The 27,000-nt window shown below is 40.5% G+C and overlaps 1 protein-coding gene across 1 annotated transcript in view; it reads right to left on the bottom strand.

Annotated features, from left to right (window-relative positions):
• The window catches only part of LOC108553440 (potassium voltage-gated channel subfamily H member 5), a 102,521-nt gene that overhangs the window by 60,293 nt on the left and 15,228 nt on the right, over positions 1–27,000 (bottom strand). The window contains exon 2 of the mRNA XM_017908333.1: positions 14,019–14,912. Within this exon, the coding sequence (XP_017763822.1) occupies positions 14,019–14,912 (894 nt within the window). The remainder of the gene's footprint in view (positions 1–14,018; positions 14,913–27,000) is intronic.

Here is a 27,000-nt window from a genome sequence, read left to right as displayed (position 1 = left end):
AGTATATAGGTGTAATTCGACGTTACCATACAGATAGAATTTGCAATATTGTGCCTTTGCTATTCATTTTCTTAACTATCTGCATGATTACTTAACTCGATCGATAAATTCATGGGTTCTTTCAATAAAAGAACAGAAAAATTCTTTTCTGACGATGAAAAGTATTTGTATCGTTAAATAAATAATAATATCGTGCTGCTATTTAATCTGATATTATTATTTATTTAATATATTAACAGTAATTTCAATAATTCTTCCTTTTAGTGTATTAAATACATTACCAAAATTTAGGTATTATATTAATTAGGCAGGTATTAATCCTCTTGATAAATAATACCTAAATATATGCATGTCCCTAGTGTTTTGGTTATTTCTTCTATAACACCCTATTTATTACTAGCAATATAGGTATTTTCAAGTATTTCATAGAAGATTAATCCAAAATTTGTTTCCTTTCTTCAAATTAGTTATGTTAGGGCTTTAATATTCGTATAAGCAGAATAGCAGAAGGCTAAAGATTATGTAAATAATATTTAAAATTTAAATAAACGGTCTAAGTCAGGCAATGCTATGTGATGGGGCTGATTATTTATACAAGGAATAAGGAAGATTCGGGATGTAATAAGCTTGGCTGTTTAGTAAATGTATAAGAAAATTTAAGGATAACAGGCAACTCGATACTACGTTGATCTTAAAAACAAGGAGAGCAATTCTCCTTTCCAGGGAACTCGGTTATGTAGTACAAGAGGGTGCCATCCGGCAAAGAACACGGCACCTACCCCAGAACCTCGAAATCGAATACGTGTCTGAGTGACATAATATAATTTCTAACATATTTCGTAACATACAGGGTGTTCGCGATGTTATTACCCAGCAATGTTTGTTCGAAAACATGAAAGAGGAAAATGTTTTGCAATTTCTTATAAAAATAGGTGATACCAATTTTGCATGTTCGCGTTATTTTTCGAGAAGTTAAAGTGTGGTATAGTCTTTCAAATAGGATGCTATATAGTTTTCTATATCACTTGAAAACGTATATCAAAAATCGAATAAGTAGGTTTAGCAGGATCTTCAAGTTCATACAGTCAGAAATGAAAGAAAAATTTCAAATGTTTGATATAAATATTTGGACACCCTGTATACTTCACTCTCCACTAATTATAAAAGTGATCAATATTTTATCAACAATTACATCTTCGCGTCATTTAAATTATTTAAATGTCACACAAACCTAACCTAGAATAAAATACATTCCAAACCCGTTATTACTAAACTTCGTTATTATTAAATTTCAATTTAAATTTTAATTCGGTAGTAATTTAGTTTAAAATCGAATGATAAATAAAATACCACATTCCAAACCTCGCTAAAAAATTCATAAATTTACCCCAGAATAAAATATACCCCAAACCCATTATTACTAAATTTCGTTGCCAGTAAATTTTATTTAAATTCCAATTCAGCAGTAACTTAGTTTAAAATCGATTGAGAAAATACAATATCCCGAAGTACTAGATTGAAAAATTCGAATATTTAACTCAAGCACCCGTCGAATTTTTGGCAAATCCATCACGCGAACGTCAAGTGAACATACGGTTTCCATAAAATCTAATTGCGAGCATAGTTCTATCAGGACAATGCGATGAGCATATCGGTGTAACGATATCAAAAGCATCGGTATCGGTATAATGAATGGTTGAGCTTGCGACGCGATAACGGGATGCGAAATGTGACTTGAATTCTGCCATGAGACGTACACACCAGGCGTATTATTCGCAATCCGATTTCGTATGCCATGATCGCGAAGGATTAGACAGGGATGACAAAACGGAACCTAAATCAGGTTATTGCTGCTGCTGTTAATCAGATTTTATGCATGGCGAAATAATTGCAGTAACTATACGTATTGTTACAATAAGGTTATTATTAAAATTATTATTATTAAAACAAGATATAAGAAGAAAGTATGGAGTTGAAGAGTGATCAGTGTATTTGCAGTGTATTTGCATATGTTGCATTTAAAGAGGAAAAATAATTTCAAACAACTGCCCTAACGACTTTCGATCTCTCGATATTAAGCTTGACACAATAGTCTTTTCTTGAGACGATCATCCCTTGCTTTCTTTAATTTTCTCTTTAAAATTTTCTCTCAACCTTTCGGTGGTGGGAAATATTGCAGACCAATGGGGGAATTATTCTCTCGATTTTTCTTTCCTTTTTCTGATGGGTTTGGTTTCCAGTTTGCCCACTCTCTTTGTTTCTTTTCTCTCTTAGGGTCCCCTTCCGCTTAGGGTCCTTAAGCCTGCGATGCTACATAATGTTTTCTAATTAAATCCCAGCCGGGTGCAGATAGGATAATATATTCGTCACGAGGGTACTCCATGCAAAGTTAGGAGAAGTCTTGGATACTAAGTAGAAACCGTGAACATTGTTTGCAGAATTAGTTACACGTGTATTAGAAGACAAATCACGTAGTCAAGTGATCAAAGCCGTAATACTGAACGCGGAATTTTAAATCGAAGATTTAAAAATGGTCATTTGAACCCTGCTAGGTTTAACCTAACTTAGAAACTGTTACATGCCGGAAGATGTGTAACTCAGATCCACAATGCCAAAGTTAATCTCACAGCTACAGCGAAACGCGATATTTCCCCTAATCGCGCAAACAGTGGCGACAAAACGTTAACCAATCCCAATTAAACCCGCATCACGGTGACCCCTAACTACTACCCCCAGCAACCCCAACCAAAAACAGCCTGACATCCCCGATCCTATTTCCTAATCAAAGACCCATCCTGCTCCATAATTTCTGCGCGATTTCACGCGGTAAAACACAAGAGGACTGCCACATTTATCAGCAAACTTCACCTCTCGCTGTCCTCGTGGAGTTCTTTCGAATCGAATTTCCCGGAACTTAATCGCAATTTCCCGCATCTGCTTCCCTGTCATCATCGTCTTGCACCCACTGTGCTCTTCTTCGACCGGAAAAAACCTAAGCTTCCTAGCCTATGTCACGAAATCAGGGCCAGAGATCAACGCACAGTGGTTCGGCTAGTCAAAAATACGATAAAAATTAATAGCTTTGTTATTTAAATCGTTTTATAGGTCCTCGTATATAGCTAATAGACCACACTTCAATGCTATATCAACAGATATAAACTGAACTTCATCGTTATAGAGATATAGTGCAGCAAAGTATGCCAGTTTCAGCAGAAAACGCGATCACTATAAAACAGGCAATTCTCCTATCTTCGAAGCTTTTAAAAAGAATTCTAGGTAACCTATGTATGCCATAACTTACTTTATACTTATGAGAATACATAGTTAACGTTAGAGTGTGCATACTAAATGCACATACGTTATATTGACTCCTAACACCAGTGGTAATGTACATCAGATTAATTCCGTGGCAATACAGGTGACTTAAAGTCAAATGAGAAATAATAGCGTCTTAATACAAGCAGAATATACATACTTGTTTCAAGGATAAGTCAAATTGACGTCATGTCACTACTAGTGACAAGTCAATTTGATTTCAAATCAGCACCATAGTCGATTGACAGTCAGTTTGATGTCACGGTACCACTAGTGCTATGAAAATCGTGATCACCACGTGAGGGTTAAAATTCTATGGATTTCTAAGGACATCCAAAAATTGACTTTGATTTGCGCTTTTGCCGATTCTGCTCTTTGCAAAGAGGTCAGAGATCTACGTCTACTTGCTTATCTCCCAGTCTATCTCATGCAGACGTTACAGACCAGCTTCTTTTCCCCTTGGAAGACACTCTTCCTGGTCCCCTGGCCGATTTTTTCCTTCATCGAGCCCTGTCCGAGGGTGGCCAGTCTGTTCTTCCTTTCTTCGTCTATTTTTCTCCATTTTTTCCCCCTTTTTCTCGCGATCGATCCGCGAGCACGGCTGGGTGGAAACGTCCATCGATCACGGGTACGCGAGATAGGAAGGCGTTTCCGCGCGTGTCGCTGCACCGTCGACACCTATTTACCGATACCTTCCTCGACAAAGAGTAATTGCCGGCTTTGCGGCCTCTTGTCCCGTCGTCAAAGCCTCCGACCGGCCACGGGCCATGAATACTCTGATTTGCGTGCGTGAAAGCCTCCTGTGCATCGCACGTGCGCCACGCATAAATTCCCCGACGTGTGAATAACGCGGGGCCCCTCTGCACCTCTGCCAATGGCAAGTGGAACCATGGCTAGTCTGGTTTCCCTGATTTTCGTGTTTTCTATATGTTCTTTTTCCCTTTCTCTTTTCTTTCCTCTCTTTTCCTATGCTTGGAAGTTGTTAATGACAGGAGTTAGGGAGGTAGATGGTTTCCATGATCAGGGGTGGGTTTTTGGTTTGAGTTGAAGATTGCTTTGCGAAGTTTGGATGTCTCGAGGAGTTTGTTAGTTTTGTCTGATGTTGTTTGGACTATCTAGGGTGTGTCTGTAACACTGGGTTTAGGGAACCTGTCAATTTGACGGATGGGTTGCTCTAATTAACTTATATAAACACCATGCACTCGAGAGGCGCCTTTCGGTCGCCATTTGATCAAATTTTGGAAATCGATATTAATTAATATGTCAAATTTAAGGTAATGTAACGATGTGCGAGGTATCGAAATCAAATAATTCTACGTGTTAATTGTTATACGATTTCTTAGTTACTGTTGACAAAAATATCGTCAGCTTTATAGCAGAAAGTGTTTGGACTTCTCGTCGAGTGCAAAGGGTTAAGTCTGTTAATATCGTAATTGTTTCTAAATTAAAGTAATCCTGCTTTCTTTTAAAGAATGTACGTGGTTGCATTTACTCGTCAATTTGACAGCTGTCTGTAAAAATAGGTATAGAAAAGAGAGTGATGTGTATAGATGGAGGAGAGAATTTTAGCAAAAATGATGACCTTTTAGGTTTATTGCCTCCATTATAATTTTTGAGAAGTTTTAGTGAGAGGTATGAAAAATATTTTTTATTCGTAGTTATGCAATGGCCAACTTGAAATTTTAAGCCTTTCACTTTAAGAACGCTAGAATTACCAATTTGTAATACGAATATACCTAGACATAAAACACACGTGTTTATGGTTGCAAGGAAGAACACTGTATACCTGTTTGTTCCGAACACGAATTCTTCTTACTAGAAATAAAAAATTCAAATTTAAAAATTCTAACATATGGTGTTTATCCTTGCAACCACGAGTATAACAATAATTAAAGTGTCATGCTGAAAATAAATCCATATACATAATTACGTTTCTGTCTAAGTAAAAATGAACACGAATTTTACCAAAAAGCAGCTGAATGTTTGTAATAATTGCGAAAAAAAGAAAAGAAAAAATATAAGACACATAAAATCGACCATTTTGACAATTTTGGTAATTCTAGTGTCAAAAAGTGTTCAAAATGTTCACGTTGTAGCCATAACGCGAAATAATCGATGAGATATACAGGATGCATGTTCACTGTTAGAACAAAATGTCTGAAACCAGTCAGTTAGGCTACTTAGATAGCATTGGTGTGGAAACTCCTTCGCGTTCCCAAAAGCATCTAATTATTTGCATCTATGGCAACATATTGTCCAGGTAAAAAGGAATTCGCGGTGTAACATTGGGCAGAATTCATGAATAGACTTTGTTCCCTGTCTTGTTACTTAACGTCTTAAATCCACGCTTAAAAAGCACATTCAGCCAAACCGTGGCAAGTCATAGCCCTGGCTGGCAGACAGATCGGAGTTTCCGTCGAAATATTAGCGTTGCAAATGAAATTTATTCCACCTATACCCTGGCAAAAACTTGGCCTCCGTTCTACATCTCCCTTGCCACGACGCCATGGCGTGTTTCGCGCGGGAAATTCGTAATTTGCCCGACGATCCATGCGACCAATTGCTTCCTTCGTCATCTACACTCTGAGCTCCGTTCATTGAGAAAAAGCAGAGAATGTAAACAAAACACCCACGCGATTAGGCTGCGTTCGAGTAGCGGCTAAATGTCAATGAGCAGGTACGAATTCCAATATCGGAACCAATATTAGACTTGTAACGTGTATCTGAATGTGACGTAGGTGGATAATAGTAATTAACAATGGAATTAATAGAGAAGTCAAATTGACTTGTTTCGGATATTTTACTTTTGAAGTGTTTGACAAGATACAGCTGCCTTTGGTGAAGTTAACGTTAACTTTTATTCTGGCAGGAACTTAATTAGACTTAATTAAGGTGGACCAATTCAATCAGTTCCAATTATTTACTTATTAGATAGTAGACAATTATTTTGCGGTAAACGAGAAAACTTTGAAGAACTTTCGAGATAACGAAATTTTCTTTTCATTAAATTAATAATATTACTAAAGACAGAAAATATTCATTTTAGTTCACATTAGGTGGTCCAGTCTGTATATAATCATTTGCCTTCATCTTACCACTACTCGCTACGATTATAATCATTTGCGTGTAACATATTTGGTTACTCGTGAGAGTTGTTAGTTCCAATGTTAAAGTAGTTAATGAAAACAACAAAGCATACATAATAACGTTCCTATACGAATGAAAATCGCGATCAATTTTGTCAAAAGAGGTACATATCTGCAGCAACTGAAAGATAAGTCTGAAACGAGCCATTTTGTTTATTTTGTCAAGTTCAGTTTCTCCTTTCCTAACATAAAGGCAGTGAAAAATCATGCTTTGGGCCTGTTCCGTTCACGAGTCGTTCACATGCAATTTTTCCTATTTCCCGTTAATTTAATATAATTTAATTTCCCCGAACGAAGCTGACAGTTCTCTCTGTTTCCAGCTTCACCGATTCTTCTCACGGTACGCACTCTTCCATCCCATTTTATCTTTCAACCTCAACCTTTCCTCTCACGTTCTCGACCAATCGCTCTCCCGTCACTCTCTCTTGCTCTCTCTCGCAACATTCAACCCTGTACGTTCAATCTCAATTCGAAACGTAAGTCTGGCGCCATTTTCGCGTGCGCTCTTTCATTTTCTCTCTCACTCGCTGTCCTAACGATTCTTTCATCTCTCTCCCCTGATTAATCTCTTTCTCTCACTCTCTCTCTCTCTCTCTCTCTCTCTCTCTCTCTTTATCTTATTCCGAATCTTTCCGATCGACTTTCTTCTGTTGCTCTAACGTTCTGCCATTTACGTTTCGTATTTTTCGATCTTTGCGTGCGTATTTTCGATCTGTTTCTTTGCTATGCTTTTTCCACGATCTCGATCGTATTGTTTTCTGTTATTTGAATTCTGGAAACGATACAGATACCCTCCGTTATGCTTGAACTGCAGAAGCCGGGACAGTCGGCCACGACGAGCGAGGCTCCGGGGATTGCCGCCCGCTACGACTCTGCCAACACAACAACAACAAGGCGGCTTCACGAGTCTAATTCCTAGGCATCTATCTGGTTCGCTAGAGACTTGGCTTAAGAGAAAATGGAATTCCACGCGCACGCGTCCAACCCTCCGCCCTTTCTCACCCTCGCGCCATTTTCTTCGCCCTCCACTCGCCCTTCGACTGGTATTTCTCGTCTTCTCGCGTGTCTTGGTTAGTTCTCATTCGAAGCTGTGGCTGGAGATGATAAAGGGACCAGGAGGATGAAGGTAAATGATAGGAGACGCTAGCACGTTGCACACCGGCCTCGCGATATCGCTATACCACTACAGTTATCTTCTTTATTCGCTTAGGTCAAGGGTGGCCAATTTTGTTATCTTAATCGACTGTCTTTTTTTAAATTTGTCGTGACAGCCGAAGGCGATCTGTCAACGTCAATTATGGTACTAAGGGAGCCACGACCTAACCCAAACCGTTTGTTTCTATGAGTCACGACTGAGTTGAAATCGTCTACTGTAGCCTATGATTGGCCAAAAATCGCTTCGCGATTGGCTTGTTGGACATTTCTGGATTAGGTAATGAACCTAATAACTTAATTGACAGATAGGATGAAGCATCTTCATAAATTCGAAAGATTCTACCCTCTAGAGTTACAATTGTAAAAGTAAGGATATTTTCAAGTGTCTGCTGGTCTGCTCTATCTGGTGACGATCCTCATGTGTATTGCTCAAAAGAACCTTTCAATTAATTTATTACACGATATAGATTTTAACACAGGTAATGTAGGTAACCGAGGTTACATCCTATGCTATGGTACTGTCAGTCTAACTGCTTAATAATTAGAATTTGGTAGTTAATATTGAAACTGCCAAAGGGATCAGGATGACTCATGCGAGGAACTTTATTTTTGCTATTAAAAATAACGAACAACTGCTTTTCATATTGCTAATACTGATTTTTATATCGGTAGTTCTAGTGTTAACCCTTTGTACTCAGTCGCCATTTAATCAGATTCTAAAAATCTATGTTAATTAATATATCAAATTTAAAATTATCCAACGATGCGAGGAATGTTGAAGAAAAATAATTCTACGTCCTAATTTGCATACGATTTCTTATCTTACAAATATCGTCGACTTTGTGGAAGAAAGTCTTCGAATTATTATTTTTCTATAACGAAAAAATCGCTGAGTGCAAAGGGTTAATTTAAAAATAAAATATATAACTCAAATTTTGAGATTTAATACTGGAACCATCAGAAAAATGAAAATGACTTGTTTCTTATTTTTTAGAAAATTTGTACTAACTTTTCTTAGGTAGGAAGATAATTGTATTTAATTAGACGTCTTCATTTGTGTAAGAAATATTTAGCTACTCATTATAGTAGTTCCAGTGTTAATAAAAATACGATACTCTTCTATAGTATACTAAATATAACGCATTAAGAATTTTTGACTCATTCCTTCTCGAATATTTATACTTTGTCATCTTCGTTAAAATTTAGCCGGTGTATAATGTATTAAAGTGGAAGCTATGAGTTGAAAGTCGAATGATTGGGGGTTGATTTGATCTTCTTTGGTTCACACAGTAATTCTGGTGTACGAGCCGAGGTATTTTTCGGATTGTAGAGAAATAATGGCAGATGGTTGGAGAAATAACGAGAGAGTTGGGGAACTCACGGCGGGGGGTGAAATATATAGTGAAAGAAGTTGCAGGACTTATGGCAGGAGGTGGAAGATATCGTGAAAAATGTCTGGGAACTTTATGTTGTTTATACTGGAGATTTTAACTTGGACTAAGAAACGTGGACTTTTCCAAGTGTCGTGGAAATTAGGAATTTTAGTTCTTACGAAAGTACGAATTATGGAAATGCAATTGGATCGTAGAAATTTCACGGAGACGTAAGCTTCGCGATAATTGTCTCGAAATTATCTTCCAAGGTACGAAGAAGCATAAAAGGGGGTATTTAATAATTTTATTTAACATTCGATATGCAACAAATTTTCGCTTCTTTCAAACTTTTTGCACGAGTCGATGTGTGAATTTACTCCTATCAATTATTTCCAGACATCTGGTTCAATTATTCAAATCTCTCCCCCTCAAATGTAGAATTTAAAATTTAAAGGAGTGAAATATGATTTTGAAATTCTACTTCTCGTCGGAAAATAAAATTTCATCACAGAAGTAGTTCTTGAACTACAATATTTCTCGATTTACTGATTTCAAATGATTGCTGTTCTTCCACGACGAAATTTTTCAGATTTTCATTAATGATAACGCGTATCACATTAATCAAACCTTCCACTAATAAAGACTTCATTATAAAATAAAAATTTCCATCATAGAGCCCTGTTATAAATTCGTCTGTCTTCATATTTAACTTCTTCTAATACAATACCCGTTTACATTCATGAAAATTCCGAAACTTGTGTCTTATAATAATAACATTCTTCTGAAATGATCTTCTGTAAAGACAAGAATACCTCTGTGACTCGTGAATAATTCATCCACCGCTGTAATTAAATTAAGAATACTGCCAAAATTTGAAAATCCAATCAATAACTTGCCCCAGAGTATATTATCACAAAAGAAATAAATATTCTCGAATTCTAAGAACCCTGAATTTTCGTTCCAAAATGAGTCAAAGGAGATCTGCCTTCGTGCAAGGAAGCCTCTGATTCCTATGAATTTTCGTTTAAAAATGAAAAGGGGGTTTCCCTAACCAAAATGATCGGTACAGAGCCTGCGTCTAGTCTTCCAAGTAATAGATAATTAACAAAAATTATCTGCTTTTCGAATTACAATATTCAGATACTCGAAAAAAGATGAAATGGTAATACGAAGTCAATATCGAATCGTAGATGTTCGAATATCTTATTGGATTAGGCTAACCGGCTTCGCTGCACGCAAGCATGATGCTTCTAATTCAATTCCATGTCGAATAAACTGTCCATATGAAGACCGATTTGCAAAAGACTAAGGCGTACGCTTAAACGGGGTGCGCGATGAACGCGGAGTCAAGGGTTGAGGGATGATCGCTGTTAGAACGTGACAGCCTTGGAAATTGATCATTAGGTTTTAATTAACTGGCGTCTGACGTACAATGTCTCGATTTACTATGCGACACTGGGCATACATCCGGTCGTTTATAACGGCTGAGATATGTTCGTCCTGCTCGATGTCTCTAACAGGGGGTACAACACACAGAGATCTCCAGAGGTAATTCAACAGTTCCTTAACTATTCCACAAATATTTCTGAACCAAAAATATTAGAGGATGCATTTCTCGCGTCTAGGCTCAGGTTGACACGTAGTAAAGCCATAGAAACGTACGAGAATGGTTACATCATGGATGCTCGCATATTTATGAATTTTTTCTCAACATTGACACTCTGTTCGAATTTTTCGAGCGAAATTTCGTACGGCGATGGAATCGCCGGGACATTTAGAGGATTCTCGAGAATATTTGGAGGGAAAATGGCGGCGAAAGGCAACGCGCGCACGTATGCAACCCCGAACTATCAGCAATTTCCCTGAGAACCCTATTATGTCACACGCCCAAAGTGGCAGTGCGTCTTAACCTTTCATGGCAGAGATGCCAACAGCATCGACTTTAAACGTTCAACCTTCCTACGATATTCGGGAATATTCTAGTTCACTTTGCCGTCGAGAGTGCGTTCACGCATCGGCCATCTTTGAAGAAATTTCTTAATTCCTCTTCCGAAAATTTAGAACAACGTTGCACTTATTTTCTGTAATTTATACAGAAACTTTGGTAATTTCTATTTCGTGTAATATCTCTTTCCACTTATAAATATTTTTGAAAAATATGCAGGGTAGAAAATAGTAATTTTGATTTGTTCATTTGATCGATTATATTCTGTAATTCGTACTTTGGTAATTTTTACTTTGCGTTTGTATTTGTAAATATTGAAAAGGAAAATGTAAATGGTAAGAAATAGCAGCTATGATTTGTTCTGCAGGTATTTTTCAGCAATGTACCTTGAAGATTTATATTGCCTGACGTATTACAGTGTTTTCCATAATTGGTACCTTCGTAGTTTATATTTTACACGATGTAGGTTCCTATTCGAAAATATTAAAGAAAAAAATTAGGAGATTTTAATTTTTCCAAATTAAATGTGAATAACCATGGGGTTTCTGCATTTCTCTCGTTGGCTATTACCGATATTAAATAAAAAGTAGTTGAAACGATTACTTTTCGTACGTCCGAATTATTACGAGTAAAAATCCACCCTTATTTCTGATTATTCCTATAGAATCGCGAGATCCCATCAAGACATGGAATATTCCAAGAATATTCCTTTCTAGGAATCACTTCTTCAAACGAACATAGGAACAGACCAGCAGAATGTCTAACTGTTTACGTTCACTTATCCCGAGCATGAATTTCCCGTGTATAAGAGCTCTTTTATACGACGAATATTGAAAATCGGTATCACCATATATTTTTTCTCTCTCGTTAAATCACGTACGTAATTCAAACTGTACAAATTCCAAATTGCAAACCATGCCCCTGAGTCATTAAACAAAAAAAATTGATTAAATCTCACTTTCAAATTTTATATTTACTCAATTTTACTTTCCTCGTATATAAAAAGAGACCATCACGATAAAAATACACGAGTCATTCATAACCCACGGTCATTAACTCTATTTTTTACATCTGACAATCACCTGATTGATGTTCACCATTTTATGTTTAAAATAAATTTCTATTTTTTTTTTATAATTAATCACTTCAGCAAATGAAAAGCACATACACATATATAAACGCAATTGACCAATATAAAGAATATAAAAAATCAGTATCGCGATACTACATCGAATTCTCACGAGAATTGTCGTCTGAACGACCGAATTAAATTATGGTTGCTATTCATCATGCGTGTATCTCGATATCGTCGCATGAAAGAGCTTTAACGATTCCCGTCTCGTTCGACTTTTCTCCTCATTTTCCAACGCGATCCTCGAATCTTATCCCTTGGAAATCCGATGCAAATCGAATACTCGACTCCATCTCCTTTAATCGGCCGAACTTCACACGCGCGTAAGTCGAAAAGTAATTCGATTTTCCTTCTTCATCCACTCCTAACTGCACTCCAAACCGAAACGTTTGAGGGCAATTAATGGAAACGAAAATTCGAACGCGCCACGCTGTCGGGCCCGCCTTTCTGTTATCGAGTTTATCGGCCAGGCCATTTCGATCCAGTCTCCCGGGAAAAAGAGACAAAGAGCAAAGAGAAAAGGGGGAAAAAGAAGGAATCGGTAGCTAGATTTGCTCTTCCATATTCATCAGTTCTATCCGATTATCCCGAGCTTATTCGAGCTTGTTTGCCTTTGCACGATTCTAAAGAGGCTTACTTCCGAACTCGAGGAAATGTATTTCAAGGAGTGTCGAACGATTCTCAGCTATTTCGTCGGGTATCCCATTGAAATCGGTTCTTTGCGCAAATAATATTTGCCATCGACGATTATTGGCCGGGATTGTTCAATATTTGCTTCATTTGATCGGCGATGTGCAGCGAGCTCGTCTCCGAGGCGACCGACTCCTGATTGGTCATGGAAGGGGTGGAATTTTAAGTGGATGAAAGGTTCATTTGGTTCGATAAATAAATTTCGAATAATCGTTAGTCTCTTCACTGCCAGTGAAAACCACTCGTGCATTTTTTTCCCCTCTTTTTTTTATAAATATGCTAATTCGGGAATATAGTTTTACGCAGCAGGGGTTACTGAATAATGGATGCTTTGGTTTACCTTTGCTTAAAAAATAAAAAACAAAAATTGGAATTTCCGACGATGGGATTGGATATAATTTTATTTGACAGGGCAAAGGATAGCGACTTTTCGAGAAAAAATCGTAGATTGGACTTTCGGATAATTATTAACTTCCGTCTTGTGTTTAATCATCGTTTTTAATTATTCTCCCTAATGTCATAAGTTACTCTATATAACTTGACGCAATTTGGACGAAGGTTTATAACGAGGTGCTAATAGAATAGAACAGTGGTTGATGAAATGACAGGAGAAAGGAAGAAAACTTCGAACTCTTGAACAATTAGCTTCTACTTAATTAGAAATTCTCGTTTTCGATAAGATAAAATTACCTGTATCAAAGAAAGGATTCTCTTTTGTTATTTACAACGCTCAACGAGCAAACCGTAAGACCAAGTTCATCCTACGATGATCAGTCATTTCCCGACACTTCGGGAGATCACGTCGAGTTATCTTTCTCGATTATCAAGCAAGTAGAAGTCGAACTTAATTCACGCCCCGCCCAATTTAAATTTGGACTACTTTCCGCTTTCAACGAGAAAAATCCCGTAATCCCCGGAATTAGCGTTTCCGAGCAGCGAAAGTAGCCTGGGAAAATATAATATCCCTGGTCCGACGAAGATGTGGTAAATCAGACCGACAGTGCGGTAAATCAACGACGCGGCGACATTCCATTCTCTCTCAAGTCTCAAGTGTCGATGGGTGAAATCTAGTTAGAGGTGGCCGCGCCCTGTGTGGCGAACACTCCACGTACCGTCTAACCGGCGAGCAAACGGACAACGGACACGAACAAGTATCACATAGAACGAGGCAAAGAGAATGGACGTGAAAAAAAAGAGAAACTGAAAGGAACGAAAAGTAAAAGAATGAAGAGCGTGTACAGTCGTAGAGACATATCACTCACTCGGCGTTGGTCTCCGGCGTGGGTAGGTCGCCGATCGTGGTGAGGGTGAGGGTGGACCAGTAGAGCGAGCCAAGGTACTTCCTGGTCAGGGTGGCGTACTCCCCAGGCCTGTACGGGTAGACCCAGTCCCCTTGGAATCCTTCCGCCTCGCTGAGCAAGTAGTAAAAGCAGCCGAACCAGTGGGCCAGGATCAGCAATATATGTATGAGATTCAGCACGCGCCACAGGTTCGGGTAAACCGTCCGCGACTCGACCATGTAGTAGTAATTGTACACGCGGTAGATCTTCAGGAACCTCGGGAACCTGAGCATCGGATTGCTACCCAGGTTCACCTGAAGCAGATCGAGCGGAAGCAGCGCGAGCAAGTCCAACACGAACGACTTGGACTTGAGGTAATGACCGGCCAGTTTCTTGCTGTTGTACACCATTAATCCCTGCTCCAGGTAGCCAGTACGGAACTGCACTGCCACGTCCAGGAAGAACACGAGATCCGTGAAACCGTCGCAGGCCAGCCACGCGACTGGTGCCACGGCCTGCAGTTCCGGCAGACTCTGCCGCACGATCAGCGTCCACAGGTTGTAGAGCACGCAAGCGGACAGCAGCATCAGCCAATAGTAATAGAAGTTCTCGTCCGGGTTCACCACGGTCTTGGGTGGTTTCTGTGGCCTACGTGGCCGTCGTCGGCGTCGTCCGCTCGAATCCTTGTCGTCCGCGTTGTCTCCCTCGCCCTCGCCGGTGTCTAACGTTTCCTGGCTCTCCGGTATCTGCCTGGTGGAGAATCGCTTGAGGAACGAGTCCTCTCGTTTTAATGGCGGTTTCTTTTGAATCGTTGAGATCGCTGACGAGAGTTGGACCGTGGTGCGCAGCTTCATCCAACGCTGGTTGCTCTTCGTCCTGCGAACAGACAGAGGAATAGATCGCCAGTGAGGGACGAAACGGGGGCTGCGAGGGCCAGGTCGAGGACCCAGGTCGCAGAGATTCGGGTCGAAGTTAGCTTCTCACTTGGGGAAACGGTGATTAGAAGTTGTGTGCTTACCTAGAGACGTCGTTCGACGTTTATCAGGAGGAGCTTGCAACTTTTCGACGCAGACAACGGATCATTACCCGTGTTTCTATTCACGAGGGAAATTAAGCAATTCCGACTGATTCTTTCTCGTGGTCAATAAAATCAACGAATATTCCGTGTTAACTTTAACGCTTAGTGACAATTACCGACAAATAGGAATAACGATAAATAATCCAAGGAATTCCGACTGGTTCTTTCTCGCGTGTCTCATAGTCAATAAATATTCCGTGTTTTTGACTTTAATACTTATCGATGAATAGGGATAACGATAAATAATCCACGAGTATTAACTCTTTGCGAACGGAGAGGGTTTGAGTAAACCGTACCGTGGGGCCCAACCGCTGCTGCGATAGTCATTCAAAACTATCCACGCTCATTTTTATTTAAACACGATTTTCATTCATATCGATACTGGCAATAAGGACATAAAAGGGTCCACCACTTGGACCGTGCCATCCTAGGGCCGCAACATCATTTATGAGTCCCTGGGCCCTATCAGTTGTTTTCACCGTCCGCAAAGGGTTAAAATCGGAAACGAACATCTCGAGTCCTACCGATAACGTATTTCCACAATACCATTTTCTAAATCATCGTATTCGAGTATATCACGATCGATCGAGAAAATGGTACTTTTTCACAGCCCCGGAGACCGTTCGAGTTACTCTGTAAATGGAAATGCTGCTCTAACGTTACACAAAATGGAGGCTGTGCGTAAAACGTTGCCTTTCATCGATGAGACCTCGACTTTCCTCGGACCACGAACTTTATACCATTGTTCTCGGGAATTAATTAAAATCAGTTGTTCGCGTTTCACGCGAAAGTTTCGTGACGCGTAAAGGGTAAACGGTAACAGTCAAAACAATTTCGTCCATAAAATTCCACGTATTAGCGTGAAATATCGCGATGGTTGATAAAAAGCGATTAAACCGACGGCTAAAATGGAACGATTCAACGCGTACCGAATGAAACAGTTACCTGCGATTCAGCTTCGTGACCAGGGCTGTTAATTACCATTTTAATCGCATGGAAAGAATAACGCGGCCCGGCGCTATTTATCGCTCGCTTGGCTGTTGGACACGTTTCCAGCGAGCGAATTTTCTTCCTCGAGTGCGGTAAATTTCAGATACGCACGAACAACCCGGCGGGTTCGAACAAAGACGCCGGGGACTGTCGGTTCCGTGCCATTTTCGGGCTCCAACACCGCGTAAGTAACGTCGAACGATTCCCGTGGACTTGTACGATCGCTTGTTACTCGTAGTACCGGTAAATACGCGACTTGACCGAATTTCCAACTATTGCGGCACACGTCGCGACTGTGCAAGCAATTGCTTCTGTTGCATTACGACGCTGGCATAAAGTTCGCGGATCTATGCTACGGGGTCACGGAGTTCGAGATACTCGAGGTGACGTTTTAAACCTGATTTCTATCTTCGTTCCTTATTTATTTTTGATCCCTTTCGATAAGATACTTTCCCCTTTTTATAAATACCGCCTGATAGGATAATAGAGTTGCTGGACAAATTCTTTTCGCACGCGAATAGCGTATTTTGGATTAAAAATGGGGAACTATTGAAATTTTGTGTATACAGTGGGATGCTTAAAAATTTCGTGATTCGAAGAAAAGAACAGGGTATTTGTACATTCGTTACAAAGTCGAGAATATGTATGTAAATATTTGAGAAACATAGTCCCAAATTTCCAAAATAATTAATACCCCCTAATTTTGGGGTGTCAAGAAGAATGGTAATATATGAACAAATTGAGCAATTCGATTTGAGAAAACAATTGTAAAACAAGTGAACGTTGTGAGATTTCGTTTGATCTAGATTCAATTACGCCCGTTAATTATTCTAAATTTTTTCGTGAATAATTAAGAAGAGAAAGAATTTTAAATCAAGTTTAGGTGAAGTAATCTTCGCATCGTTGTATAGCTTTCTTCAAACCGGACAATTTTCATTCATATTTGTCTCTTGGAAATTCCAACGTGGTAAAGAGCCATAGGAATACACTTTTTAAGCGTCCCACCTAATATACAGGCGAAAACACAGCCAGGCCAATGTCGTGGCGCTGTTCCTAAGGGGTTGTAAGCTCCGGGGAGGATTTATGGGTGCCTTTGCACGGCGGGGTGTTTCGAAGCTCGTCCCCGGCGAGCCTAGACAAACTGCTTTTAATTAAAATCACCAGCTCCTCCGAAATAATATCCCTTCCCATTTTCTTCGCCTCGCAGGCACGCGGAATCGAGCAGCCGAATCATAGTTAACTCGATCGGCCGAAAAAGGGAAATAGAAAAAATTCACGCAAATTGAAACGAAAAGGAAGTGGCGACTCGCGTTGGAATCTAAATAAAGGATCAGCCAACGAGGTTCCAGCGAAAAAGCGAAAAACCGAAAAAAAGAAAGGGAGAACTGTTATTGCACTTCCGGTAAAACGCATTCCACGCGTTCCGCGTGGCTGAAACGCGATTCCTCGTGCAAATAATCCCGTAAACCGATGAAAACCAACAAAAGAACGATATATGCCGCGTGTGTCGAATCGTTTGGCTCGATTTCAAAGCTCCATAGAACCTCTGTTGCAAAACCCATGCATGATTCGTGATTTCAAGACCTCTTGCTATAAGGAGCATATCCCTCTGAAACATCTCGTTCCACACACACTTTCTTTTTTCTTTTTTTTGCTATATATATATATTCAATACGTATCTATGATTTCTGCAAGCAGACAGATTAATCCTACTTGCGTTCCATTCGGCATACCCATTGAAACGAAGGTAACACATCGTTGCGAGTGAACGAGACACCACGTGGATTATCTCTATTTACTTCGTTCTTTCATTCCGTTCTTGCTTGCTCTTTTCAAGGATTCGTATATCTAACGCTATGAAAGTAGATGACAGATGACAGTCGTGTGTTTATTGCTTGAAATAAGAAGTGAGCGAGAATCGAGTAAGATCAAGTTTAAGTAATCAGAGCATCAGATGGATGAGAGGCAGACAGACAGACAGACAGATATAGACAAACAGACAGAGACAGAAACATCGAGAGAGTTGTCAAGTCATATAGACAGAGGCAGAACGAAACTAAAGGTATAAACTTTGTTATGCCACTACGCATTCTTTAATCGTTAACACACCCATGTTCAAGTGTATCGTGGTATCTGTTCAGTGTGTCATGTACGCCCTTCCTGTGTACGTGTACGTGTGTCCGTTCTCTAAACGTTCCTTGTGCTCGGTGATCGGGATACACTCTGGGATCGGTCTCTCTTCTCTAATTCAGACGGGCTGGTAGAAGGGAGGCAAATCGGGGTGAGAACAGTGTCAAGCATCAGCATTCGTCGAAAGATCAGCGTCTCTATGCTCGCGACGCAGATAAGAACACTAGTCTAACAGAATATCTAGCGGTTTCTTTCTTTCTCCTTCATCCTTCCAATATTTTCGCTGCGACGTGTCGCGTGCCGATTTCAGTGAAAATCTTCTCAGACATCGATCCGATGGATCAGACAGGAGACGCAATTCCGGCTAATTTCTCACGACGTGTTCTCGTTCTCGGAACAGGTATAAGAGCGGTCGCTTATTTTCCAGCCGATGATTCCACGTTTTAGTTTGGCAAAGAGAACGCGAAAAAGCTTCGTGACATTGCAAAATGCTGACCGCCTCTATCGAGCGATTATTTCATCCGCAGAGAAGAGACGTTATTAAATCCCCGTCGTTACGTATTCCACGCGTGACTAAATGCGAAATAATTGCAAAATGGTTGATCAAAAATCATTCGCGAACGCCGGGATGCGAAGCTAAATATTTTTCGGTGAAAAAGCGTTAGGGGTACCGTGGGGGACGTAGTTTTAAAATGGCACTGAAATCGGTGCACGATACCTCGCGATCCTCCTCTCGTCAGAGACGCATGATAGAAAGAGATTGATAAAGATTCCTTGCAACTACGTATCGATACAAAGTTTCTACGTATCTTGCATTCTAGCTTCTCATGCAAAAGGTACTGTGCATCGAGGACGTTTTTAATACATTATCGACCACAGATCGATCACAGTTGGCATCCACGTTTAACAAACGTATCATTAGACCCGAGAACGAGCAGTACCAACCCGGGTTTGCCAATTCTGCCACATTTGCCCCTGATTCCCTCGGACTTGCTGCCTTGTGAACGTGCACGAGGTCCGTTCGCGATTCGTGGGTCGATAATGCGTTAAAAGTTCAGCACTGGAACACGGTTTCCGATATTGCACGGAAACCGTGGCAAAAAGAACAATCTCCTGGCCGAACGCACGATTGGCCACGTTACCGATCCAAAGCTTCTGCTATTTGTGCCTTTCCCCGTTAATTGTTCCACACTGTTCGCCAGGGAACGTTTCACGATTCGGCTAACAAACTGACTCCTAGTCGAGTAAAGGAAAGAACGTTAGGTTCTTCATTAACGCATGCCAAATGCCAAAGAATGCTGCAGACCAATTCCAATGCGTGCATTTTTAATTTATTTTATTTTATTTTTTTTATTATTTCCTTGGTATTGCTGATATATATTCCTCTTCCTATCTTTTCGTTCATTTTTCTTTCATTTTTGCTTCCCTGCTACTGGAATTCTCACGATTTAGGTTGTAATGCTTAAAATTCGTCCCCGATTCCGGATTTCGCGTGTGTAATTATTCTGACATAGTTCGGTGGGTAGTTGGAGGTTCATCGTTTTGGAACGTTAGCAATTTTTCCTCGGTTTATTTGTACAACTTAAACGCCATGCATTGGGTGAAGTTACGAAGTGGTGCTTGGAATATTATAATATCGACGCAAATTTAATTCGTGAATTCGAGGTGAGGTTTTAATACGAATTTAAGCTGTGGATATGATATCCGCGTTAAATAGTACGAATTTTGATTGAAATAAATGAATGGATATTCGAGTAGTAATGATAAGCGAGGATGAGCACTTAGCACAGATCCTTTATTCCTGTTAAAAGGTTCTGCCCTGCAATCAAACGATTTTCTATCAGACTCTATTACATGCTAGGTTCTGTCAAGGTCCATTGACTACTAGATACCAGCTACTCCATTAGAACCGGCCTCTTTAAGTGCTTTATGTATGTTCTACGTGAATTCATCCATCTAAAAGATGGATGAACCATCGTCACGTACACGCAAATGTCCTTGCATATTCTACGCGGTTGTTAAAATTTCAAACCAGCGAGTGCACAGTGAGTATTCTAAAACAGAGGCGTACCGAACGTTTTTGGAATTTTTCCATCAAGAATCCATTCGAAATTTATGAACACTTTTGGAAAAGTCGAAACATCTCGAAACGGAAAAATATTTTACCACTCTTTCATATTTACTAGCATGATTAACAAACTCTAAATAAATTATCGTACCCTTCGCTGTGCGCAGATTCTACGCTGTAAAAGGTGTGAAAATAGCGAAAATAGCTGTAATTTTTCTGCGTTAATTTCGTAATTTTATTACGCTAAATAGTTTAAAAATTGGAAGATCGTGAAGTTAGTGAAAATTGGAAGTGGTACACGAAATATTTATATTTTTGCACTTTTTCCGCATTAATTTCACAATTCGGTGCGCGGTGATTACGTATTCTAAAATTTTCGAAATTAATTATATACGGGATGCGGATTATATTTTCTTATAATCACTCATTAATATTTCAAGCAGACGAATTTTACCGAGCGCAATCATGGCATTTAAGCATTCCAAATAAACCGAATTAACCGGTTCACGCGTCTGTGAAAACGCGGCTTTAGGTAAATTGTTCCGTGGCTCGGAACTAAAACGATCGTGAGAATTGCGAGAGAAAAACTGTTCCTTCCGTGTTGCTCGTCCATTAAAAATCATCCTACCGTCTTTCTCCCTCTTTGTCCCGGTTTCGTTAAAAATCAACTATGCGGGTCGCTGCAGATAAGGAAAAGCACGACGATGAGAGCTTATCGCGTTCCTCCGAACACCATAAAACCGGTCGTAAAGCCTTGTTTTTTTTTTTCTTTCTCTCTGTGGATATTAAACCACCGATGCTTGAATTTATGTGTCGCTATAAAACACGAAACCCAGAATGATTGGCGTCGCCGGTGAGTTATGGTCCCGAAATGCACTTCCTTTGCTTCCAATTGGCCGGCGATATCAAAACGATCCATACTGCTCGTGAGAGGCGTTGAATTCAGTTTCTGACTGATTTCATTCAGCGCGCATTGTTTTCGAGAATGCACCGTGTATGTGTAAGGGAAAATTTGATTTATGACCCCGGCCAGTTCGCAGGTTGTTATTAATTATTCCAACGCGAAACTTTTTCCGCTAGTCATCGATTCGTGCATTCGTACGTCTTCTCGAATTCTATTTCGAATTTTAAAATGAATTTCGAAAGGGAATTTGAAATTTTCGGAACACTCGAATCTGCGAATTTTTTCGAAATATTACATCGACGAAAAGTAGGTTTGTCGCTGGACTTTAAAGGTCTCTAATTAGCGATGTTGGTCACGTCTGCTGTTTACCTCGGTAGTATATCTGAAATGTTTTATTATCCACTTTTTCGCCCATGGAACTTCTGGTAAAGTGTAAAAGAACTTGAACGGTCTCCCGAGATTTTTACGATCCGGTTCTTGCAGCTGAAACTGCTGTAAACTTCATAATGTAAGCCATAGTCCTTTGGGACACATTTTTAATGTCTCGCGGAGAATGCCATTGCGGTGCCTCTTGAAAAACTCGTAAAATTCTTTTGCCTGTTTTCGAATAAACACTCTGTGCGTTTAGATACCAATAAAATCGAGCAATTCGCTAACTTGGAGAACATAGGGACGAGTATGGTCACAGTTTGGATCGAATTCACTTTGCCACGCCAATTGACAATTAAATTACAATATTACTGCGAGAGATAAAGAATTTGTGCATTTCCTTATTACATTTATCCAGAAACTGAAACTGAAGGAAACATTGCAAAATATTGCAAAATATTGCAAAGTATTGCACAATCGGGAATTTATCGATTCCCAGTTTTCCTTTTTTGGATTGCAAGAATTACTATTTTTAGATTCTCGATGGTTAATAATTCACGGCCGGTAAAATGTTAAAATTTCGAAGGAACACGGTTCAATCCCAGCTACCCCTTTTTCCTCTCACCCCTAACCAACCTCGACCGCTGAACCATGGAGCAGAAACAGCGATCGTCCATCAACCGTGTCATCCAGAATAAAGTGCAGCATGTAGCGTGTTCAGTGGTTGAATAGACGTAGCCTAAGAAGAAGAGATCGGCAAAGAGGATAGAATTGCGGTGACTATCGACTAGCCAGCTAGCCGATACTTTCGTGACGTTCGTTGAGACCGACACCGTGTCCACGAGGTAAAAGGCAGCGAAACGTCCGCCAGAAATCGACTGACATTTCCCTCTGGACCTTATTCCCCAGACTGTTCGTTAATCCCTTGCGGTTCTACGTTTACTCGAACTCGACGTCCAATTTTATGGCAAATTCCATGTATCGAGCAACTGAATCGAATTATATCTCGCTTCTTCAAATTAGGAATTTCCTTCGACATTAATCCTTTCATTCTAACGCAATTAACTGCGAATCCAGATAGAAACTCGATAGTAATTAATAATTACTGGTCTCTCTATTATATTCAAATTATTTCGAAATTTTAGTAAATGACTATAGCCACTTCTAGTTGTGCAATCTAATAATTAAGCTTGGGTGACTGTTCACGTTATTAGTATGCAATATAAGCTCTGAGAGATTTGATGTATAACGTGACTATAGTTCCCGTTATCGCACAGTTTCCGGTATCGGGTGCCAACGATTCCAGCCATCAACGAAAGGACAGATATCAAAGGAATTTCCGAAACACGTTACCGCATAAAATTCCCACGATGCGCGAAAAAGGTCTTCGCGAGCCTCGAATTCTCGCAAGTATTTCGCAAACGTTTCCCAAACACGAAACCGCGAGCAAACCGCAAGCTACAGAGAAATAAAGGCAGTCGGGTCACGTTCGGCTCCTTTAAGAGTCGCCACGAAAAAACGAGTTCATACCTCGACGAGTTAAAGCTTCCCTAATCGAAAGAGAAAGAGTAGAGACACAACGGAGGAGGCTTAAAACGCGCAATATTCCAATTAACAGTAGGCTCGTAAGTAACAAGGACGTCGAAGAAATCTCGCAGAAGGGATTAAAGGCTGTGGAAACCGGTCCCGGGAGAGATCGTGGGGAACACGGCGTCGTCTTGGCCGGAATTCCCCGTGAAAGTGGTCCCGGGAATATCAAAGCAACGAGAGTTGACTACGGATCAGAGGAAAAACAAAATACCCCGCGGCTTGGTTGGTCGTTTCTTCTCCGTTTCCAAGGCAAGCGACCCGTTTCGTTGCTCGGGTTCACTGGCTTCCGCGCCGGTGAATCCCCGGTCAGATTTACGCCCTGACGAGGCCGAGTGGAACGTTTATTTACGTACGTGTACGCGTGTAGTTCCGCCAGCCGCCGCTAGAGGGAGAAAGACGAACGCAGCGCCGCGAGCGGTCGCTGGCCGAGCTACGGTTAACACGTGGACTTTCCCAGTGCGTGGCGCTTGTAAACAAGAATCACCGGATACTTTTACCGTATCGTGGTTTGCTTTCAGTTCCAGGAAGCAACAGGACGACAACGTATTGTTCAACGGTCGCAGTTGGATACCTTCGACTTTCGCACGTGTGCAGATTTTTCAACTACGACTCCTGCCAGCCTAGTGAGGTCAGCTCGGTTTGCAGGTTAGTAAAATGGCGGAGAGGGGTATGCATGGAGTTTGTAATGGTGGTGGGAGCGTGAGACGTAGTTTGAGTGGATGCACGTATGGTTTGAATGTAAGATTTATTGTTTGATAATTGATATTGGTGATGGGAAATATATTTTATTTATGAATAGACTATGAGAAACAGTTAGGTGGTTAGGCGTGCGGGTTCTTTGAGAGATTAACTCTTTGGTAGTTGATATCGAGTATTTTACACTTCAGCTTAGATAAGATACTTCAGATAGTACACTTGATTTTACACTTGAGATTAGGTAAGATACCTCAGGTTAGGTTAGGTAAGACGAAGACGTATCTTGTCCATTTCCTATGATTAGTGGAGTAGTTGGAAACTGTAAATATATCAAAGTGGAAGGACCAAGGAGCAAGGATCGAAGGTCCTAGACCTATGAGTCATGCTGTCTAGGGATCTAGGGATGTTTTACCTATTTAACGATCACTTGACGCTCGAATAGCTGTAATTCCTTGTCCTTGTTACATGTCTAGTTAGGAAGTTAGGAATTTTAAAGAGAATCGTTGTACCTAGAAAGATCGAAAAGAATGTGACCCTTTAATATCGGATTTCTCGGTATCGAGCATGACGAAGAACTTTGCTGTAAGCGATCATGCTCGTTCGAAGTTCTCGTTATAAGCTTTTGATAAAAGTACAGGAAAAGTTGGTTCGATCGTGAGTTTATCTTGAGAGAGGATTTGCGAGTAGAGGGCGAGTCCTTTGGCGAGCGAAGTAGTGAAGTTTCGTGATTAATATTTTAGGAAACAAAGCGCGTGCGATTAATGGACCAGGGGTAGATTTTATAGTCGTCTTCGTAGCGTGAAAATGCTAAGAAACATTGTGATTTGAAAGTCTCAGGATGGAATCTTGCTGTGCAGCAGCTGGTTATTTATATTACTACGAAAATCCGTTTTTCCTAAGTTTCTTATAGGAAGAAGGCGACGTTGAAATTATTACAAGGGAGGAAATAGTGAAGTAACAGAAAGTGCATAGTCAGCGGCAATTTCATGCTTTCATAATACAAGAGACCGAGATGAATCGCGTTTCCGGGACAGGAAATTCCGATATAATTCGAATGAAGTTGATTCACGTTGTCGCAACATTTTTCCTTATCCCGTCTTGTATTATGACACCGATAATCTATCTATTCCTTAGCACCCCCTATACCTGCATTTAGTAAAAGTGTACATTAACGATCATACATAAGTACAACTATTCGATACGTCGTACCAAAAGGCTGTACTTGCCGTTTGTTGTATCAAATTCATCGTATTACCGTGATCTAAATAGGACGATCTAAGGCATCATTTTGCTAACTATACGTATTGAAACGTATTCAAATTCATCGTATTACCGTGATCTAAATAGGACGATCTAAGGCATCATTTTGCTAACTATACATCTACCTTTGAAACGTAAAAAATATTTCTGCATCTCTCCGTGTCTCTACCATCTAAAGCTAAGTGCAAAGGAACTAGCAGACACTAGCAGAGGTGTACACAGTCTCACTAAGAACTATGAGATGCCGTAACTAAGTACAGGATCAATCATCTAGGACACCAAGACATCAAACACAACTCGTTGCCTGTTTAACCAATTCATCAGCAGCTCAGTGACCTTGGTTATATCCCTTCCTCGCACACGACTACCGGTACGTCCCAATGTACACTTTTACCCGAGACCCTCGTCGCTAAACCTTCAGACCCCTGACAAATGCACCCATCCCTGCAGTCCACGGTTGAACCGTAACCCGTAGGCAGTGGCGATACCCTTCTAGTGTAGCTATGAGCGTGTGAAGGTCTGTAGTCTGGTGTAGACCATGTATGTACACGGGTCGGGGTGTGTGTACCGGCGTGTAGTCGAGTGGCGGAGTGACGGGTGAGAGTGCAATTCAGAGGTTACCGTCCATATCGAGCAATGACGGGAGTACCTCTTGATCTTGCGAAGGGAGGAATATAGCGCCATGACAGCGCGTACGTTACTCCATTTTTGCGAACCCCTTGTACTACGGGGTCTCCTGGCGGCAGCTGGTATCTCGGTATCGAGGCCATTGCTCTCCAAGGACTCCGAGGTCGTTGAGGTTGCGCTCAGTCCCGGGGCATCCTTCTCCAAGGACCCTCCGTGGCTCGAGAAGGTGCCTCGACGGTACAGCTCCGATGACCTGCGAAGAAGACAGAACCCCGACGGGTTGCCTCTCTCACTCTCTTTCTCTCCCTCTCGTTTAGCCCATTCGCTCGACCCTCCGGGAATTCCTCGCTTTCTTTCGTTCTTTTCTCTCTCATTTTCCCCTCTCTCTTTTCTTTTTATTTTTTTCCTCCTTTTCTCCTTTCTCTCGGATTTTCTTTCTTTGCTCGCTTTTCTGTCTCGCCACCTCTTTCACCGTCACTTTTCAACACACAAGCAAGGTCCCGTCCAGATGATGCTGCGCTCGCACACATACGCTCTCTGTCTGTCGCTCTTTTCGCCCTTTTCACGGCTATAGCCGGCACCGGTGACTTTGACTGTTTAGGTCCAGCCTGGTGTGCGTATTTGATTGTACTTTGGTCCCATTCACTCGCAAGTTGGCGTTCTTTCGATAATTTCGGTTCGGGATGGAAATGGAGGCAATTATTCTGATACGATTGAGGGAAAGATTATTTTTCAGTAGACAGCTTTAGATTTCTTTCGGAGATTTCGTAATAAATGGGATTGTTACTTGAAACAAGTCAGGAATAGGAATCAGTTTTGCGAAGCAGTGAATAGGGAATGACAGGAGCATTAGAAAGATACTCGACACCATTTCTAAAGCAGGTAGCCAAAGAACGTCACTCACTAGCAGAATATTAATTACGTTAAATGAATTACCAATCCGTAGGTTAAATGCTTCTCATGGAATAATTCTACTACTAAAATTAACTCAGTTATACACTCTAAATCGTTTCTCGAATTCTTTCGAGTCTTTTTTAAACAGTCAAAGTCTCCGTTTCCAACTATAACAAATTGCGTAATACGTGATATTTTTTTCAAAACCCCAAGCATTCACTCGTGTACTTGGAACACGAGATTCCATGACTGAGACGCCTTTCAACGAAATCCATCATCTCCCGGATGAGAAATCCCATGGAAATGATTCGATGAACAACACTCGTGAAAATTTCCTCTTTTCATGTTCGAATCATCG

This window comes from Eufriesea mexicana, unplaced genomic scaffold (genome assembly GCF_001483705.2).
Source record: "Eufriesea mexicana isolate 0111107269 unplaced genomic scaffold, ASM148370v2 scaffold10389, whole genome shotgun sequence".
In the NCBI taxonomy this organism is placed as follows: Eukaryota; Metazoa; Arthropoda; class Insecta; order Hymenoptera; family Apidae; genus Eufriesea; species Eufriesea mexicana.
Note: the sequence above shows the minus strand (reverse complement) of the source record. Positions and strands in the feature narration are given on the sequence as shown.